Here is an 18,320-nt window from a genome sequence, read left to right on the forward strand (position 1 = left end):
ATATTCAAATCTGATGGAACATCCGAGCCGCCAGATCTCTTGGTAATCTATCAGCTCATATTTTATCTGCTCCCGGGTCGAGGTGCGCATCACTCTATCTATCGGAGTACAGTTTGTGTTTGACATGAGACGATAGAAATCGGTCGCCATGTGCCCAAATTTGGATGGCCCTAGGCGCGTTACCAAAAGAAGTTTGCCCGTAGCTGGCAGCAGCGATGCCCCCCGCGGGCACCAATACAATCTCAACTGCTGCGAAGGGCCAGTACGGCAAAGGGTCAAGCGCCTGTAGCTGAGACAGGACGAATGTTGTACCTACTAAGTACTTAATCAATGTTCAAGTCTCTCAAAGCCGCCCTCTGCTCCCTGGGCCGATGAATTGGATCCATCAGACACTCAGTTACAGGGTGTCCTTGTGTTGTTCCAGCCTTAACCCTAGGACTTGAAGCCCTCATGAGTCGACCGACTCGCACTCATGCAAACTCTCACGAAGTCCACTGAACATTTCAGGTCTTGTGGAGAACCTGGTAACTCGTTAACGCAAGTTTTGGCAATCGGTTTCCCTGCTAGTGTGAAAAGATCACAAATTAGAATAAGCTTCAAAGTCTAATACTCAAAACAAACACACCACAACAGCTACAGGAAGTTAGACCAACCGTGACGATCCCCCGAATGCCTTTGTGGGGTGTCATCGTGGAGACTGAAACGCTGACAGCATCTCAGTGCACTTCATTTGTACCTAGTAGGTATGCAGTATATGATCGAGACTCTTTGCTACCTTAAGAAACAGATACTCGATGAACTACCCCCACACACGACTAGGAACTATAATTTTGCACCTTTTGACATAAATCAAGACCGGTGCCGGCTAGATCTCGACAAGCTTGCAGCGATGATGGACAATGCAACGTTTTGACGCACACAGCACATTCCTCAGAAATGCCAGGGACCACTATCGCCAAACCTTACCTAGGTACCCATGGCACGATACCCGCGACCCTTGCCATCATTACCCGTCCTAGCCCTGTCATGAAACACTTCCAAGCAGCCAGACACTCCTCCCGCAGCAGGACGGGAGTGCGTGCGGCGCGGCGGCTTGTTTTCCCTTGCATCCGCGAGACGTGAATTGCTACCAGTTAGACGGAGACTACAGGAATCGTTTACACCCCTAAGCCTCCCAGGGCCAATCTGTGTCGTTGTTTCCAAGCCCTATGTGCCTATACCCACCGCTCGCATGGACAATCCCTCCCGAACAGGCCGACTTTATTGAGTCAGTACGTGAGCTCCTCCGTAAACTTGAGCCGCCCCTTCCACTTCCATCTTGTCGCCCAGAGCCCTGTCGATCCTCACATGCCTCCGACTGCCCTCAGCCAACGCCCAGAATACGCATAAAGTTCTTGGCCAAGAGCGCACATACTAGCTTGCCTGCGGTAAGGTGGCCAGCGTCATGCTGCATGTCAAATCCTCAGCATTGATCTCCGGCCCCCGATGGGCCGCCCGCCGTCGGCGAGCAACCGTTACATGTCATTCTATCGAAGCATCAGCAAAGTTGATACGGTCTCTAGCCATAAAGATTACGAGAGGAATAACACCCGTTGGATCGAGATACCATGATCCTATGGACGTGATAGAAATAATACTTAATTCGACATGTGCGGTCCAGCAACTCAGGAAAACGGGCTCTAGAGGTGCTAAGTCGACAGCCCACCCTCAGGTACACCCACAACTACGTCGTCTATCGGGAACCACAGCCCGTCATCGAGGCTCTTTGATCGCTTCCATCCACCCTCTCTCGGGCGCCGAAACACTTCCGTCATCATTGGGACTTGCCCAGCCTACCCTTGCAATGATGTGGTCGAAACAGGCTATTTTCACCCTTCTCTGCCGCGAATGTTGCCAGGCCAATGAATCCAAAGTGGGTCCAACAGCTAAGTCCAACAAGTCCTTCAAGAGCATCAGGAACTTGTGTTTTACTTAGCTCACCACAACGACTCATCCGCAGATGAGGAGAATTATGCCACTCAGGGTTCTCTGATGCATCTCCCCAGACGTTGCCGTGGTGGCTCAAGTGCTACCAGATAGGTGTAAGAAGCCAATTTCGTGGTAATAGATTTTACTTCCAGATGGCGGAAGTTAACCCGCCCTCCCTGACAATGATGTAAAACCAGCAGTGGCCCCATCCTAGGGTTCTACGATGCCTGTCATTCATGATGCACTCCTTGTGCAGAATGTACTGGTTGCCGGACCGGACAGGCCTTATGAACGTTGCCGTAGGGCTTCTTCTCGGATGTGGGAGAGTTCAATAGAACGATCCGGTGCAGGACTGTTAGTCTGTCGCTGCCGTGTGTGTTCTTCTTGCCGTGTCCTGTCAAGCCCAAGAATTGCCTTTTGGGTCTCTGAGCTCAGGTGATGGGCCCGTACGAAAATGTTCGAGACAAGCGAAACTCCGGCAACAACCAAACACTTTTGTAGGGCATTGTGTTAGCGTAAAGGAACCTCGAAACGACTGAACCTGACATAGTTCAATCTTTCAGTTACTTACCATGATCCATATTGCGCGCAAACTCTTGAAATATACACGCCTTATAATGTCTTGCGAATCGACTGACAGAGTGGCAATGATCTCCACGCTCGCGGTAGCATGGTCACCGTTGAAATGAGATGCCAATTCCGGGCCGATTTGTGCAGAAAGCCCGCTATTTTCCGCCACCATCTGGCCCTGGAATAAAACGCCACCGACAACAACGACTATTGCAGTGCATATGGACCGCAGGAAGCTCATTGTTGAAATGACCGCGGCTGTGTCAAGGCTTGTTGCTGTAGCCTGTGCTACAAGGAGTGGTGGCTCCATGTTGAAGCCGACGCCGACTCCACAGATAATCTGATAGACGATGAGCTTGGTGATGCTCTTTTCGAGCGCAAGGTTCATAAATAGTCCAGAACCAAGGGTGAGCAGGACCTGTGCGCCGTACATGATTGGAAGGTATATGCCGGTCTTCTGGATGAACACCCCAGCGCAGGCGGCGGCAAGAGAGCTGGACACGATCAGGGGAAGAAGGTGAAGCCCAGATACCAGGGCGTTGGCTCCCAGAACGGACTGAGAATAGAGGGGGAGGTAATAAGACAGACCGATCAAGACGGAGAAATTGCAAACGTAGACAAGATAGGCCGCCACTGTGGAACGGTTCGTGAACAAGCGTAAGGGTATCACCGGATTAATCGCCAGCTTCCACTCATTGAGGAGGAAAACCCCCAAGACGACGGTTCCAAACGTTATGAGGCAAATGACAGCCGCAGATGACCAGGGAAATGTGATACCCCCGAATTCGAGACCGAGCAGGACCATCAAGGCGGACCCGACGATGAGCAAGCTGCCAGTCCAGTCGACTGCCTTCAGGCCAGCCAGTACAGGGGTGTTTGGCGCAGGTATCTTGAGAAAGGATAGTTGCACGAGAAATACAAGGCCGCCGACTGGCACTGTGGATGAATACAGAATTAGCCGCCGCTGAGTGAGAACAGATGCCACAAGGTTTGGTGGCCAGGGCGAGCAGGAGAACCCACAGTTCATCCAGAAGCACCACCTCCAATGCACCTTGGTGGTGAAAAAACCACCCAGAATTGGCCCAATCGCCGTCCCAATCGCCCACATGATAGACGTGATACCCAGGTAGAGGCCGCGGTCTCGCATCGAAAAGGTATCGCATATGATCACATTCACAAGTATGCCCATGCCGCTGGCACCAATGCCTTGGATGCCACGACCAGCAATGAAGGCGTCCATGTTGGGCGCTAGAGCACACATCAGGCTGCCGGCGAAGAAGAAGACTTGGGCGATGAGCATGATGGGCTTGCGGCCCCAGATATCAGCCACCGAGCCCCACACGGGAGTCACGGCTGTGCTGCCCAGGATGAACGCCCCGCCGACCCAAATGTAGCCCGACGAGGACTGGAACTCGGCGGCGATGGACGGTATCGCCGGCGTCACCATTGTTAGATCCAGCGAGGAGAGCAATACGGAGAGGCAGAGGGGAATCATGATCAGCGCAATTGCAGTTGCGGCTGGGCCGGAAGCGAGTCTGTCATGTTGGGTCCCTGTCTCTGTGGCGGGACTGCGGCCAGTGTCATCTTGGTGGCTTTGGCTGCTGCTGTTGATGCGGTTGAACATGTGGTCTGCCTGGCTGTTTTGGTGTGCGGCCCGCATGCTGGCCGTGGGTGCAGCCTCGATAACCGTTGCTACCGTCGCGGCCATGGTGAAGAAAGCCAGCCCAGGTGGTTTCTGCGAGTGTTGAGTCAGGCCGAAGCTGTTGTTCCGATAATTAGTATTGATAATTAAGAGTATGCTCCTTTGATTTCGACTAGTTTTGTGGGGGAGGAGATTTTGATATATGGCAAACCATGACCTTGGAAGCGCGCTCAAGTGCTCCAGCGGGTCAGTGATGGGATGGAGAAGAGGCTGCCTAAGTACCTACTTATTAGGTGCCGCTGACATCTTGGACGGTGGTTAGTCTCACCGACGGAATTACCTAAGGTTAGTCATATGACGTTCTGACCAAGTCCTAACACCGGCCATTCTGCTTGATCCCGCAGATTGAAGGATTGTCCCAATCAGGCAAAGCCACCCCGTTGCACGCCTGGGCACCTGGGCATGTGTGCTGCAAGTTGACCAAAAGACTGAAGTCCGAATGTCTCCGGCTTGATCATTTGAGGATGCATACCACTCGAGGTGAACCCGATCGCAGTACTGTCGCTTACAGAATGCATGCCTTTACCCGGGGGGCAGGCCTTCCCTGCCCCCCTACGCCCTTGGCGTAGGGGGTGCCAAAATTCCGCAACGGCCAAAATCCCGCAACACCTATACCTACCTATTTTCATTACTTTTCCCTATAAAAATCTACTTTTTAATTAAGTATATTTTTATTATTAAATTTTATATAAAGAAAAATTTAATACCTTTAAGACCTTTATTTTATAAAGATTATAATTAAAATTTTTTAAATTTCTAGGGTTAGGGTTTAAGATTTTAGTTTTTTTAGTTAAGGGTTTTTTAAAATTAATATAACTATTTAAATAAATTATATTTCTAAGAAATAAAAATAGTAAAATATTCTTAGAATTATTTACTTTATATATAAAATAGATTTATAAAAATTTTATTAACTATTAATATAATAAATTACTTAACTAAAAGACTATAATAACTAATTTATCTAATTAGTTATTCTAATAGTTTATAGACTTAATACTAAATTATTATAATTCCCCTTAAGGCCTTATAGAGTACTTAAATAGCTTAGAGATGGATTAAATACCTATAAGAGGCTTAAAAATCTTTTAAATAGGATAGATATTTATAGTATACTTAAACTACTTTATTAAAATAAATAGCCTATTTTAGTACTACAACTATAGACTATAAATACTACACCTACTAGCCTATTAACACCTTAAATAAGATCTTTTTAAACGTAGGGGTTCGAACCTACGCCCTTTAAATTAATTATTAAGATAGATCCATAGAAATTCTATTAACTATTAATATAATAGACCGCTTAACTAAAAGACTATAATAACTAATTCATCTAATTAGTTATTCTAGTAGTTTATAGGCTTAGTATTAGACCGTTATAATATAGGTAATATTTTTAAAAAATTAGTTTTAAAATTAAAGTTATTATAAATCCTTTTTAAAACTTTAATTTATAATTTTTTTATAATAGAAATCTAATTTTAAAAATATTATTTATATAAAATAAATAATTCTAAGAATATTTTACTATTTTTATTTTTTAATAATATAATTTATTTAAATAGTTATATTAATTTTAAAAAACTTTTAATTAAAAAATTTAAAATTTTAAAATCTAACCCTAGAAATTTAAAAATATTTTATTATTAATTTTTATAAAATAAAGATTTTAAAGATATTTATCTTTTTTAAATATAAAATTTAATAAAGGAAATATACTTAATTAAAAAGTAGGTTTTTATAGGTAAAAGTAGTAGAAATAGGTAGGTGTAGGTGTTGTGAGGTTTTGGCCGTTGCGGGTTTTTGGCACTTACTCTGCTAGGAGTGGGTAAGTGGAAGCCGAGGCCCACGGGTATTTGGTATGAAGGCGCCACGTATGTCCTCGGACGTATACGGAATAGAAGTGAAACCATATAATTGCCGCTGCGCGGCAGACACTTGACCGGAGCTGGTTGACTCCTATAGTCTCAGGTCCCAAATTCACTTATTGGATTCTGCATAGTTTGCATATAGAATTGTAGTCCTATTACTGTCCTTCTGTAAACTAGAAGAGAACGGAAATTCGTGCACCCAGAATCGGAAGGTGCGCACCCATTTCTGACTAAGCAGCCCCTAACCAATCAGAGGGCTTTATTCCACTCTATTACACCACCTAAGTAGTGTTTTTTTACATCCAGTAAAATCCTCTCTTCCTACTAGATAACACTCAGCGACCACCACCCAACCATAAGTTAAATCGACTATCTAACTGGTAATACCTGTTAATTAAGGACTAAGCTGCAATTGTGTCTATTTATATATCGTTTTATCAGCGTTGCAGCTAATAACGTAGGTGCTAGACTATTTTGGGCTCGAGCCGCCATGGCAAGTCGATTGTCACAACTGGAATTACAATATCACTGCCACCAACCACCGCCACGGGTAGACCTGACTATAGACGACGTTGCCAGCGGCGACGACGAGGGTACGCAACTAGAAATCTACGTACGCACGTAGTTGAGCGTAAATTGCGCTTAGAACGCCACCGATTAGGGCCCTAATGTGTGCGATTTGCACGATTTTCGACCTCACTTTGGTTGGTTGGCGAGGAAGTGTTGCTAGATGCTAGTTATATATCAGGACCTTACTAATTACTATGGTGGGCCTTAGTTAAAATAAATTCGTGTATATATGTGGGCACTGCTTAGTCATAATTGGGTGCGCGCCTTCCGATTCTGGGTGCGCGAATTTCCGTTCTCAACTAGAAACCCAGAAACTGCTGGCTACTTCACATCTCAGTGTCATCCCTGTCCGCCTCCTCCCCGCCATCCCTATGGGGATCGTCATAACCAGTCTGTTTGCCCTCGAGGTCATGACCACTCGCGTTGCTCCGCTGAGGTGTGTTGCGGTGTAGGTGCTCCGCGTCTTGAACTTGGTCACCGTGGCGTTCTGTATCTTCCCATGACTGGCCGTGATATCCGCCTTTTCGGGCGTTAGTCAAAGTGACATTCGGATCGTTCTCCATGTCCTCATGATTTGCTTCGGTTTCTTGGTGTGACTTTACGGAGTGAATGCCTTGAAGATTGGGCCGTGAAGGATGGCGCTCTTCATTTTCAACCATGGGAGTGGAAGCCGCTATGCCCTGGTTCTGTCGTGCATTCAGATTCTCTTCGTCCGATTGGTGACCTCGAAAATCTCTCCTGAAAGTTCTCCTGAGTCGCTTGTGAACCTTTCCTGGGCTCCATTCACCGTTGTTGATAGGGCTGTCTCCAGTGTAGATGAAGATGTCGTAGGTGAGAGCACCGAGAAAACATGCGATGAACGGGATGAAGAACGGAATCTGTGATCCATGTTAATTCCCACAAAAAGCCAAGTGATCAAAATTATGCCACATACCCAAAAATAATAGTTATAGGCAGACCAAGCGTTCTTGTAACCGAGTATGGCCAGCCATGTTCGCCCCATAAGGTCGCGAGCTGGATTGATTGGGGATCCTGTTTCCCACCCGAAGGCTGCCATGACAACGAAGTTCAGCCAGAAGAAAGCGATCACGAAGAAGCCACCGCCTTTCAAGTCAGCACCATTCTCGTCTCGAACCGAGAGGATCAGGAATGCCATGAAGAAGTTGGCGATGAACTCAGAGAAGATCTGACTTCCTAACGGGACGAATGGCTGAGGAAATTGGCAAAAGATCTTTGCACTGGAAGTCGGGCTTGGGGGGATGGTTCGGATTCCGTGGCCTTCGTACTGATCAATAGCCGAGATGTAGTTCGCATACACGAGGCCGTGGCCACAGAAGGCGCCAAGAAATTGAGCGGCAGCATAGACTGGCCAGCGTCGCAAAGGCAAACCACGGAAGAGACAGTTAGTCAAAGTGATTGCCGGATTGAGGTAGGCTCCTGAGTCCCCGGCAACGTAGATGCCGAAGATCATGGCGGCCGACCACCTGCGGTTCAGAGTTCTGGAGTTAGTTATTTGCCAGCCATGCGACTTCGAATGTTTGGGGTAAAGTTTGATGATGGAGCCTACCCAAAACAAATGGTGAGCCAGTTGCCAAACTGATATTCGCTGAGATATGTGATTGCCGTGACGGATCCTCCGAGAAGCATCATCACCAGCGTGCCCCAGAACTCCAGCAATGGCTCGCGGAAAATGAGGCGCATGCGAGGCCACCACGAGAGTTCTTGGTTGTGGGTGCCGGGTCTTGTCTCGATCGATGGTTTCAAGCCCATGCGATTTCGGGTGTACTCGAGAGCATCGTATGTCCTCCGTTTGGGCCCACTTGCCGAGGATTGGATATGTTCCAGGCCGGTCGTGTTGGCCTGGGCCTCCCTGAAGCGATGGCCTGGCATCTTGCAAGGCCTGACTGCCAGTGAGCTTGAAGACTTCGATTTGAATGCCCAAAAAAAAAGTTGGTTGCAAAGTTGGGAGGCGAAAGCTGAATTTTTGACTGTTTGTTGGACTCCCCGGCTGCACCCTGGCAGTGAATCACAAGTGCCATCTGCGGAGAAAAGCTTCCGCCCGTCCCTTAGATCGACCACAATTGGGACGCCAGTCATCACAAGAATCATAAAAAGCACTGCCAAATTCAAGACGAGCAACCTGAATTGTGGGGAAAGAGATAGCTGATTGGGCGGGCCCTGCTTTGTACTGTCGTCATATCTTCATCGGCCCTTCCCAGGTCCCCACTGTAATGAGCGACCCCAGGCACTTTATTCTGCTTCCCCAGCCTCTCAAGTACCTAGGTACCTAGGTACCTAGGTATGTTCTAGCCATCCGGCTCCGGTATATGAGGAGACTTCGAGGTCGATAAACGGTCTCTACAGGGCGCAACGAGCCAAGGCAGATGGTCTGAGCATGGTTTCTTGCAGATTGAAAATGGTGACGACAATTGTGATGCCAGAACGGGCCGAAAATGCTGAGGATGACACATGTGTTATAGATTCCTAAACACATCGCTCGATTCATGTCGATGGATGAATGGAGAACTACTAGTAGAGTCAGACATGTCACATCCTATGATGTTATTGCCGTCTATGTGCAACTCGATCTCCAGACTGGGTTTCGCCTAGTCGAACGCCTCCAGAATCTTGGACTTATACTATGTAGACAGCAAGGTGTGGCAGATAAAGTAGGGGGAATACGTAGAATTAAGGTGTAGTAGGTTGCACCCCATCGTGCCTGCCACACAAGGTCTAACTATTGAAACTAAGCAGACAGCGCTATAACATTCAATGACTTCAAAATAATAGAGATTTATGCAGGATTGGATCATGCTACACAAGTATTCCCAGGTATACCACATAAGTTCAGCCACAAGAATAAACCATACCACGCACACAAGCTTTTATGTCAGCAGGCTATTGATAAAGTAGGCAGGTATAAATAAAATCATCTTTTATAAGTTGTCTTGCAAGCATTTAGTCTTCAGAATGTTGGTATCTAGGTTGTAAATATTCAAGGGTCTGTAGGGCATAAAAAATGGCACAAGACACAGTAGCTTGTTAGTAGATATTTGAGCGGAATTCATACACTTCAATTCTTTAGTCAGAACACTAGTCGATATGCTCTCTCTGCTTTGCCCTGCGAGGATACGTGATTTAGGAATTCTGGGAAAATGTCTTCTGTTGTTACTCTAGTAATAAGCCGGGACGACAATGACCGTTCCTCGAGGCCTGGCGACGACGTGACTTCTATACCAATGCTTGAATTAAAACAACTTTAAGAATATTCTAGTGGATACTTTTGCATGCCTTTTCAACCTGCTGTTCTTTCAAAAGTCATCATCTCACACTACAAGTCTCAGCCTCGGGCAGCAACAATCCTCGCCAATTCTATTGATCAGCTAACAGCCTCGCCATAAGGCGGCTTCCTATGGTATGCTTGTCGTCATGCTCAAAGCCATCGCGAGATCCGTGCGGGGATTAATCAGACTGTTTCAGCCGAGTAGCTCACGCTACAAGTAATGATATCTTCAAGGCTGTATTTCCTTCCAAACCAGGCAGTAAGTCCCGCTGGGGATAACCTATAGACTGGAAAAGCATACTTGGAAGGCGAAGTAGCTGTTTCCTACAGGCTTGTGTTTAAAGGTGCAATATTATCACCGAGATGGGTAAACTTCCAAGACTGACATGTTCAATCAAAGGATAAGTATCAGTCGACACCATTTTGAGCCACTTCATGCCTGCTTGGAGTATGAGACTGCTACATACAGAGAAGCTCAGCTGACCGAGTACTGCAATACTGAGAATCCAGGTACTGATGAGTCTCCTTGTGCGATCTCTTCAGCAAACTTAGAAGTGAGGAAGATCGAAGTCGACACCGAATCTAACATGTGCTAGACACCTTCCCAGTGAATTACCGATTCTCATAGATGGAGCAATACTCGCACATCTTGGTTCCACATCCGTACTCGTACTTGCCATAAATTTGCATAACGCAAGCAGCTCAGCCTGCTTTTCGATGATGTATTAGAAGAACTCATAGTCCTCCGGACTTGTCACACTCACGCTTGTAGAGTGGCAACAAGTGTTTGATGCAGACAAGCTTTACCTGACCCTGGAAGATATATTTTACTTCACGGAGATCTCCATAAGCACAAATGTAGAGGTGGAGTATCATCACAAGATTCCTGTTCTGAAGCTGGGAAGCCAAGGCGCATCGAAGAACCCCAGTAGCCGAGAGAAGTGCCGCACGGTCACGACATGTATTTCTGGAATAGGAGCTCGTCATGACCGGCCACGATTCGTAGTCCGATGTTCAATGTTCGTTACCAAAACGGCGTCGAGATCATCGAGAGCAATGCTGCCCAATCTCCACATTCAGGCACGCCTTACTGGGCTGAGATCTTCATCATTCATGTAAATCCAAAACTCACGTCGCAAAGCGCCAAGAACAGTCACCCAAGTCAGTAGCCGCAGCATCACAGCGCATGCAGATCACAGGTGCATTCGTCCGAGGGAGCACTCGAGCGGTTGACTCAGTTGCCGCCTTTTCCCCAGAGATTCCCAGAAACATCGTCCCGTGACCTCACTCTACGCACAGCCGACGGCATGCCCAGGTGTGCTTATGCGGATCATGTATGCGGTCTCAAGAACCTTGTTTACGCGTCAGAGGACCCATGAAGGGTCCGCATATCGCGGATGGCCGCGCGCCTACTGATGATAGGCGCATATCGGATTGAGAGTACGTGCCTTTGCCACCCGTCAATTGCTGCAAGATATGCCTTTGATCTACGGCTAGAGGGGCTTGAAATCAGGATTTCACCCGCTTGGACCTCGCCCGACGCCGCACCTCAGGCTGCTTCACACCTGCTTACTCGTACTGTCCTTGCTGACGAAATGATTGATTCAATGTTGGGACATCTCTCGAACACCGCTGCATCAGTATAGTTTTGCTCTTTTGGCTCGGATCCGTCGGCTCAGAAACTCTCGCATGCGGGCGTGGGAGCATTCCTGCAGCCGCTGAAACGCAGCTGCGGTGAGCTTTCTGCACCGTTTCAGCAGATCGCAGCTGGTCGCAGCAACGCAACCACTCGATGCAGGATTGACGGGCCAGGGCAGCTGGGCTGAGAGGGCACCTGGGCCCTGGGTGCATACAGAGTAGTGTTGCAGTAGCAGTCGCTTCTGGATTGGAACTAGTAGCTTGCTTCAAAAAGGTCCGAGCCGGTGACTCTTGACTTCGTCCGTTCCAAGGCTGGTTCTTCAGAGTGACAGGGCCTGCTTCTGAGACTCGCGCTTTATCACCAAGCATGACTGAAAAACACCCATCTAGGTACTTGTTCAACCCTGGTCTCTCCCGCAATTTTATCCAGTTGAGTCAAGTTGAATAGGATTTTGGGGCCAAGGACTGACAGTGCATTGCCGCTCCCGATCACCGCCACCTCCGTGATGGTGGGATGAGCTTCGACGACGCCTCTCCCGCATGCCCAGGTGATCAGCTGGCGGGACCCCCAGCCGGGTATGTCATCCCTTTGTTCTACACACAAGCCATGCCCAGTCTCCGGGGGTTCCGGCTCTTGCTGTTTCCCAATTGACCCAGCCGAGAATGTATTGTGACTTGATTGGCAATGTCGTCACGGTCCTGGGCGTCGGAGTCTAAAAGAGTGATGACTAGTCCAAACTCAGCGAGGTGAGACTCGACCACTCCGTCCCAAGCCTCAGAAGGTGTCGCGCACGGTTCTCGCCCACACCCACCTCACGTATCTTTCAGCGCGCGCCATGACCACAGCTGAGCCAGGATGTATTCGGATTCTCGCTCAGAAAGCTAGGGCTGAAGGCTGTCACCAGTTGCCCCAGTACTCCGTAAGTGTAAAGCAACGGCTAATTATCTTGCTGTCGCGCAAGTAGTCTCAAACGGCTCGATGCAACCTTCGATGCCGGGGGCCCAAGCCGATCTGCCTCGACATGCCTGCTCTGCCATGCGTCATCCCTGAATAGTAGGCGGTTCATGCCGCGTTATTAGTTTGTAAGGCATAATGGGGTGGTCAGCCGGGGAGCAGGCTGTGTGGTCGCCAGATGATGTTCGGAACATCTTTGCCTGGGTCAGACGATTCCCTCTGGGCATTATTAGGGCTTTTAAGCATTTCTTTCTACATTGATTCCTTGTGCGGTCAGACAGGAAGGCTAGGCTTTCTTATTCATCGTCATATTATTATCTTCTCCGGGGTGTATCCTCTTGTGACACTCCTCCGTCACCTTCATTATTTGTTTCTACTGCTGCCACAACTCCCTCGCTGTTTCGGCCTGTCCCGTACGAATATAATAACCCTCGTATGCTTCTCCACCTCGACCATGTACAGTTGGTTGCCCGCCGCTGAACAAGGCCGTCACCGAGGCAATATGCATCATAACAAGATGGCGATCCCAATCGCATACCAACCGACCCGATATACGGGAGACATGGACGATACACCGCTGGTTATTCGAGAAGAAGCAGGCCTGGAGCCGTATGCAGTGGAACCAAATGGGCCGACAGTACATTACTTCTCCAGAATGAAGGACACCGTCAGAGGCCACATCATCGCCATGATATCCGAATTCATCGGCACTTTCATGTTTCTATTCTTCTCATATGCCGCTGCTCAGATAGGCAACGAGAAGGAGGACTCATTGCCGCTGTTCAACGCGCCGGAGGGGCTAAGCCTTCTACAAATATCGTACATCGCTGCTGTCTTCGGGCTCAGTCTTGGTGTCAACGTGTGGATCTTCTATAGAGTCAGCGGCGGAATGTTCAACCCAGCGGTAGGTCCATACTTTCAGCTTGTGGTGTCACAATGTGCGCTATGGGCTGCCTTTGCTGACTGTCGGGTACACAGGTGGCCATCGGGCTTTGGATTGCTGGGGCTTTCGACTGGATTCGCCTCCTCTGCGTTATACCTGTCCAATTTCTGGGAGCGATTACAGCAGCTGGAGTCGTGTCTGCTTTGCTTCCTGGGAAATTACAAGCGGAAAACGCTCTTTCATCGGGAACATTGCCTGTTCAGGGCCTGTTCCTCGAAGTCATCCTTACTGCAGAGCTCGTTATGACCATCATAATGCTCGCTGTTGAAAAGAGTCGCACTTCATTTATCGCACCTCTAGCCATTGGCTTCGCCCTTTTTGTAGCACATCTTATTGGTAAGTTTAGCCTGTTCCGAGACATCTGGAGATCTCATACTTTTGTGCGCAGAGCTAATTTCAATCATGAAGGGATCAATTATACCGGGACCTCTGTGAACCCAGCTCGAACTCTGGGTCCGGCGGTCGTGAACAACAACTACGTCGACGACATCTGGATTTTCTTTGTGGGGCCTGTTCTAGGAGCCGTAGTGGCAGCCGGGCTTTACCACCTCCTGAAAGCCATGGGATACGAAACCGCCAATCCCGGACAGGACGATGACGGCCTAGGGTTCTACCGGATCGTCTATGAGAGGCAGCGGCCAGCGAGGCCGAGGCGACCGAGCTCGGATAACCTGTACAACACGTACTTGCAGGATATGACGTCGCCGAGGACGAGGATGAAGTTCTGATGCTGACTTAGAGCGGGCTGAGGAAAACGGGCCATTTGAGAATATGTGGGGCTCGCGACGGGCGCGGTCGTTCGGCCTAGTGCATGGCGTGCATGATGTATTGATATCCAAAAGCGTCTTTGGCTTGTGGGCAGCACGTGTTTCAACGTTAATAATAGGGAGACCCACTTTGAGCGTCCAATTCAGGGGAAATAGCTACATCGGGACTTTAGTTCACTTCCCTTCGCACAATGTGAAACGGCTCCGAGCCTCCGCAGCCTCCGTTCGAGTGGCGAATTCCTGAAGCATAGCCCACTGGCGGCTGAGTATCCTATGACATCAAGGCAATTTCAGACATTTTCGCTGGATTTCTTCAGCATATCAATAGAACTCAGGGTTTATTAGAATATTTGGACAAAGGAAATATATATATATATATATAAACTGAAATCACGCCGTTCCCTCTTCCTGCAGACCCTACTCTTGGACGAGTCTATGCCTCCTTTGTCCTAGGAAGCTCCATTTTGCGGTACCCCGATTGTCGTTGATCATGACAACAACATTCTAAGCCCTGCCATGCTTTCTTAAACCGTGTAGACGAACAACCGTCATCCTTGATCCATCGCACCTGGAAGCATTGCCCTACGGTCGGCTTCCGACGGGAGCCAAGTCGTATTCGGCAAGTGTCTGCTCAACGTCAGCAATGGTGAATAGAGAGGCTCCTAGCCAGGGGAAGGACAGAAACAAGCGCGTTTGATAAATTTGGACCAGCCAACCTAATCTTCATACTGTACTGGCAGGGATTTAGGCACCGTCTTTCCCTGGAGACTCCTGCGCTTTCTCTTGTCTTTCTTGCTGCTCCAGAAGGGTATGAAAGACGGTTCTTGGAATCTTGGAAAAGTGGAAAGGCTTTCCTGGATTCGCAGGCTCGCATGAATTCGCTCGCTGCAATCTGAACGAGCTGTGGAGGTGGAGGTATTTCGCCGTAATTGGCGTCGCGGCCGAATCTTCCGGGCCAGCCGGTCGTATGGGCGGTTATTCTGCTGAGACCTCAAGATGTGCTCAAAGCTCTCGATCTCTGTATCATTAGCAGTTTCTAGGAAGTGATCAGTAACGCATTCGGACTCGATCACCTGGATAACTCCGTTCTCCGTAATAGTCATGGCACATAGGTAGGCCAGATCGAAGTATGCAATCGCCTTAGAGACAAGAGGGGTTAGAGCTTTGAGACACATTTTGTATATAGGCCAGGAAGATTGGAATTGCTTTGCGAGGAATTGTTGCAGAATTGAAAATGAAACCATGCAGGATTCCGAGAAGGACTTATGATATCAAAAGTCTGAGTGGTCACAAAGAAGCTGGCGCGGGATTGTGGTGGCACAAATCAAAGACCTATCCTTCTTGGTCCACTTACACCCCCGACAGGAAGAACGGGATAGCCACCAAAATGGTACTACTCTGTCAAAGAATTAGTCACTAATCTATCAAAGAACAAGTCAAGTTCTAAACAGAACAAAGGCTGATGACTTCCGCGCACATTGTAAAGGCAATACCATTTGTTCTGAACGGCGAAAGCGCCATTGTTGGTATTCAACATGGCCTTTCGATACATTTTGTGGGCCATCTAATTGTACTTGAGTCCGACTACCCTGAAATATGCTCGTCTAATTCGTGTTGTCTGCGCAGGACAGGTTGGATCAAGTGAGTCCATGCACAGAGCCATGGGATTTGTGCAGGTCGAGCACCAAATATTTGTTCCAAGTACTATCTACTTGTTTTGGATACCGTGAAAATCACTTTGACGAGCTATCATGTACCACATTCTAGTGTGAATTACTCAAATCTGTGAGTTTTGGTTACTCATGTCATCAAACTCTTGAAACGCGTATTTTTATCACCCTGCACTCAAATACTTACCCTATCTGGGTGACCATTTTGCTTGTCAAGTAGAGACACAGAAAGTGGAAACGTTTGAGTAAAATTTATCGAATGGCACTGCATATCCGATATGAAGAAGCGCATGACTAAATGAACCTTTATTTCATGGCCCTGGTAATCAAATATGGTGAAGCATGTCGCAGAAGATAGAATTGTAACCACGTGTACAGCACTGCATCGGCTTCACGCCGCCGGTTGATTATAAGTTGCCCTGTGTGAAGCCCTCGCTCCACGGAATCATGCTTACTTGAGCCGTCAGATAAACTCAAAAGTGACACCTCTATGGCCTTTGTCTTATGAAAGCGGGAATTAAACATTAGAACAAAGCAGTAGCTTGGTGGAACTGGGGCAACTGCAAGGGAGCACGCACGATCGAAGTGACATTTCTTGTGTGCTGATGGCAAAATTCGAAGATTTCTAGGTTATGAATGACATTTACTTTAAAATATTATAGAAAAAAGAAAAGTTCATATGAGTCGGGTGAGATACAGAATCATCTAAAATGAATGCTCAGCAGCCAGCCGCCCTCTCACATCAGCGAGCACAGCTCGCACGGAGGGTACGAGAGAAGGGAAACGGTAGAACTACTACACCGTTCCGCTCTGACATCCCACTTACCACTCGGGAATCTCATGGTCCTGAAATGTACAGCCCCGCAAGCTGCTCGTCGGGCCTAAGAAATTGCGGAGCGAGTCGACGTTGCGCAACTCCAGATCAACATGGTCAGTGAGTTCTTGACAAACCTGCATACAGCGGCTGACAAGCTCTTGCTGTTCCCTGGCCCTTGAATCCGAGAACCTGTGGGTCGGTAAGGTCTGTGGGTTAGTTGCTGATATGACGATGCGCAGATCACGCAGCCCACGCGACACAGCCTCGCCCACCAGGATCTTCAAGCGCTGCAGGGCCGCCTCGTAGCCGGACATGGGGGTGGCATCCGGCGCCTGCACGAACACATCCACGGCCGATGTGTGCCCAAACTGCAGCCTGCGCTTGTCATAGCTGTAAAACCCCTTCTGGAACGTCCAGTCTAGGTTTGGGAAGAGAGAGGGCAAGGGGGGATGCCTGCACCCAGATGTGCAGCCACTGTACCGCTGGCGTACCGAATGCTCCCTTTTGAAACAGTCCACGACCCAGTGTGCCTGTTCGGTAGGCTCCTCGATCACGAATTGATATTGGTCAGCTGGTAGCTGGCCGCTTGCCGCCTCGGGGTCGGCGAGGACGTGTATGACGAACTGGTCTAAGCGGTTGTCGCCTGGCCATGTCTGGGGATACTCCCCGACGACGGCTACGACGCCGTCGAGTGAGCCGGCCAGCTGCAGCAGCCGGATACTGCTCTCTCCGACTCTGCCTGCTTGAGCTGCGTTCATATTATTATTGCTGTGGGAAAATGATGCAAGGAAATTAGTCTGCGGGACGGGGATGATCATGGACCAACCAGGGGGTTAGGCTCACTATTATGAGCACATACGCATTGTTGGTGAACTCGGCTGGTCGTACAAAGATAGTTTTCTTTAGGGGCGCCACAGAGCAATTGTTACATCATCCTTTCGTCCACCTCGTTGTTTGAGAATGCTCGGTCAAAGAGATTGGTAACTTGGACAATGACCTGCTAGGTTATTAATAAGCGTAGCGAGGAGTTTTCATGGAGCGGAGCGGAAGGGTGAACAGAAGAAGAGCTTTCTCTGTTCCTACGCAACCCGACTAAATATTTCTGAAGCAGGGATCAGTGTAAATGTAATTCTCAAGCACGGATCAGTCAATTAATATATCTTTAGATCTACTATATGCACCTGGGGAATCATTATAATATTAGATAGTGTTAAGGAAACTCTCTGCCGGCTCCTGCTCTAGGATAACTCCTTGTAGACTTATTTCTCACGGCTTTCACTAACAAACAAACTTTATTTTAAGTAGGCTGAGGGACACAGTTGTGTATCGTGGAGTCTTCTGTCTGGTATGTGCCCTCTTCATTCAGGCCCTGCAAATGTAATTGACCCTTCATCTTCTCAGCCATTGTGGCTTCGGGGGTTATAACGCAGTGAGCAGTGAGCAGTGCAGTGCACCAAACGTGGAGGCTGCAGGCAAAGCGAGATGTCCCTGGTCACTAATACAGACGAGGGTTGGAATTCAGGGTCCACATTCCATAATAAGAAGGACAGGGATGGTGAAATG

General features: G+C 48.3%; 5 protein-coding genes across 5 annotated transcripts; 1 reads left to right on the forward strand and 4 right to left on the reverse strand.

Annotated features, from left to right (window-relative positions):
- Window positions 1-1,622: 1,622 nt before the first annotated feature.
- Window positions 1,623-4,424, reverse strand: KVR01_000026 (uncharacterized protein). The gene is made up of 3 exons (XM_044794105.1): window positions 3,559-4,424; window positions 2,540-3,474; window positions 1,623-2,460 (listed from the first exon to the last, which is right to left on the reverse strand). The coding sequence occupies exons 1-3, from the start codon at window positions 4,244-4,246 to the stop codon at window positions 2,254-2,256; spliced, it is 1,830 nt and encodes a 609-aa protein (XP_044649975.1). The 5' UTR covers window positions 4,247-4,424; the 3' UTR covers window positions 1,623-2,253.
- A 2,586-nt stretch (window positions 4,425-7,010) lies between these two features.
- KVR01_000012 (uncharacterized protein) lies at window positions 7,011-8,574 on the reverse strand (the record flags this gene model as incomplete). Its single annotated transcript, XM_044786593.1, has 6 exons — window positions 7,011-7,187; window positions 7,230-7,562; window positions 7,619-7,969; window positions 8,003-8,168; window positions 8,252-8,280; window positions 8,314-8,574. 6 exons carry the CDS (start codon window positions 8,572-8,574, stop codon window positions 7,011-7,013), a joined length of 1,317 nt encoding a protein of 438 aa, XP_044649961.1.
- A 4,440-nt stretch (window positions 8,575-13,014) lies between these two features.
- Window positions 13,015-14,231, forward strand: KVR01_000692 (uncharacterized protein; the record flags this gene model as incomplete). Its single annotated transcript, XM_044791004.1, has 3 exons — window positions 13,015-13,437; window positions 13,539-13,839; window positions 13,912-14,231. The coding sequence occupies 3 exons, from the start codon at window positions 13,015-13,017 to the stop codon at window positions 14,229-14,231; spliced, it is 1,044 nt and encodes a 347-aa protein (XP_044650641.1).
- Window positions 14,232-14,986: 755 nt separating this feature from the next.
- KVR01_000651 (uncharacterized protein) lies at window positions 14,987-15,445 on the reverse strand (the record flags this gene model as incomplete). Its single annotated transcript, XM_044782119.1, has 1 exon — window positions 14,987-15,445. The coding sequence occupies one exon, from the start codon at window positions 15,443-15,445 to the stop codon at window positions 14,987-14,989; it is 459 nt and encodes a 152-aa protein (XP_044650600.1).
- Window positions 15,446-16,762: 1,317 nt separating this feature from the next.
- On the reverse strand, window positions 16,763-17,515 carry KVR01_000491 (uncharacterized protein; the record flags this gene model as incomplete). Its single annotated transcript, XM_044790381.1, has 2 exons — window positions 16,763-17,175; window positions 17,269-17,515. 2 exons carry the CDS (start codon window positions 17,513-17,515, stop codon window positions 16,763-16,765), a joined length of 660 nt encoding a protein of 219 aa, XP_044650440.1.
- Window positions 17,516-18,320: the final 805 nt, after the last annotated feature.

This window comes from Diaporthe batatas, assembly GCF_019321695.1.
Source record: "Diaporthe batatas strain CRI 302-4 chromosome Unknown Contig00001, whole genome shotgun sequence".
In the NCBI taxonomy this organism is placed as follows: domain Eukaryota; kingdom Fungi; phylum Ascomycota; class Sordariomycetes; order Diaporthales; family Diaporthaceae; genus Diaporthe; species Diaporthe batatas.

Coding starts and splice junctions, on each gene's coding strand:
- KVR01_000026 (XM_044794105.1), bottom strand. CDS start 4,246: ATGGCCGCGACGGTAGCAACGGTTATCGAGGCTGCACCCACGGCCAGC. Junction 3,475..3,558: donor GTGGTGCTTCTGGATGAACT/GTGGGTTCTCCT, acceptor ATTCATCCACAG/TGCCAGTCGGCGGCCTTGTA. Junction 2,461..2,539: donor TGCGCGCAATATGGATCATG/GTAAGTAACTGA, acceptor GCCCTACAAAAG/TGTTTGGTTGTTGCCGGAGT.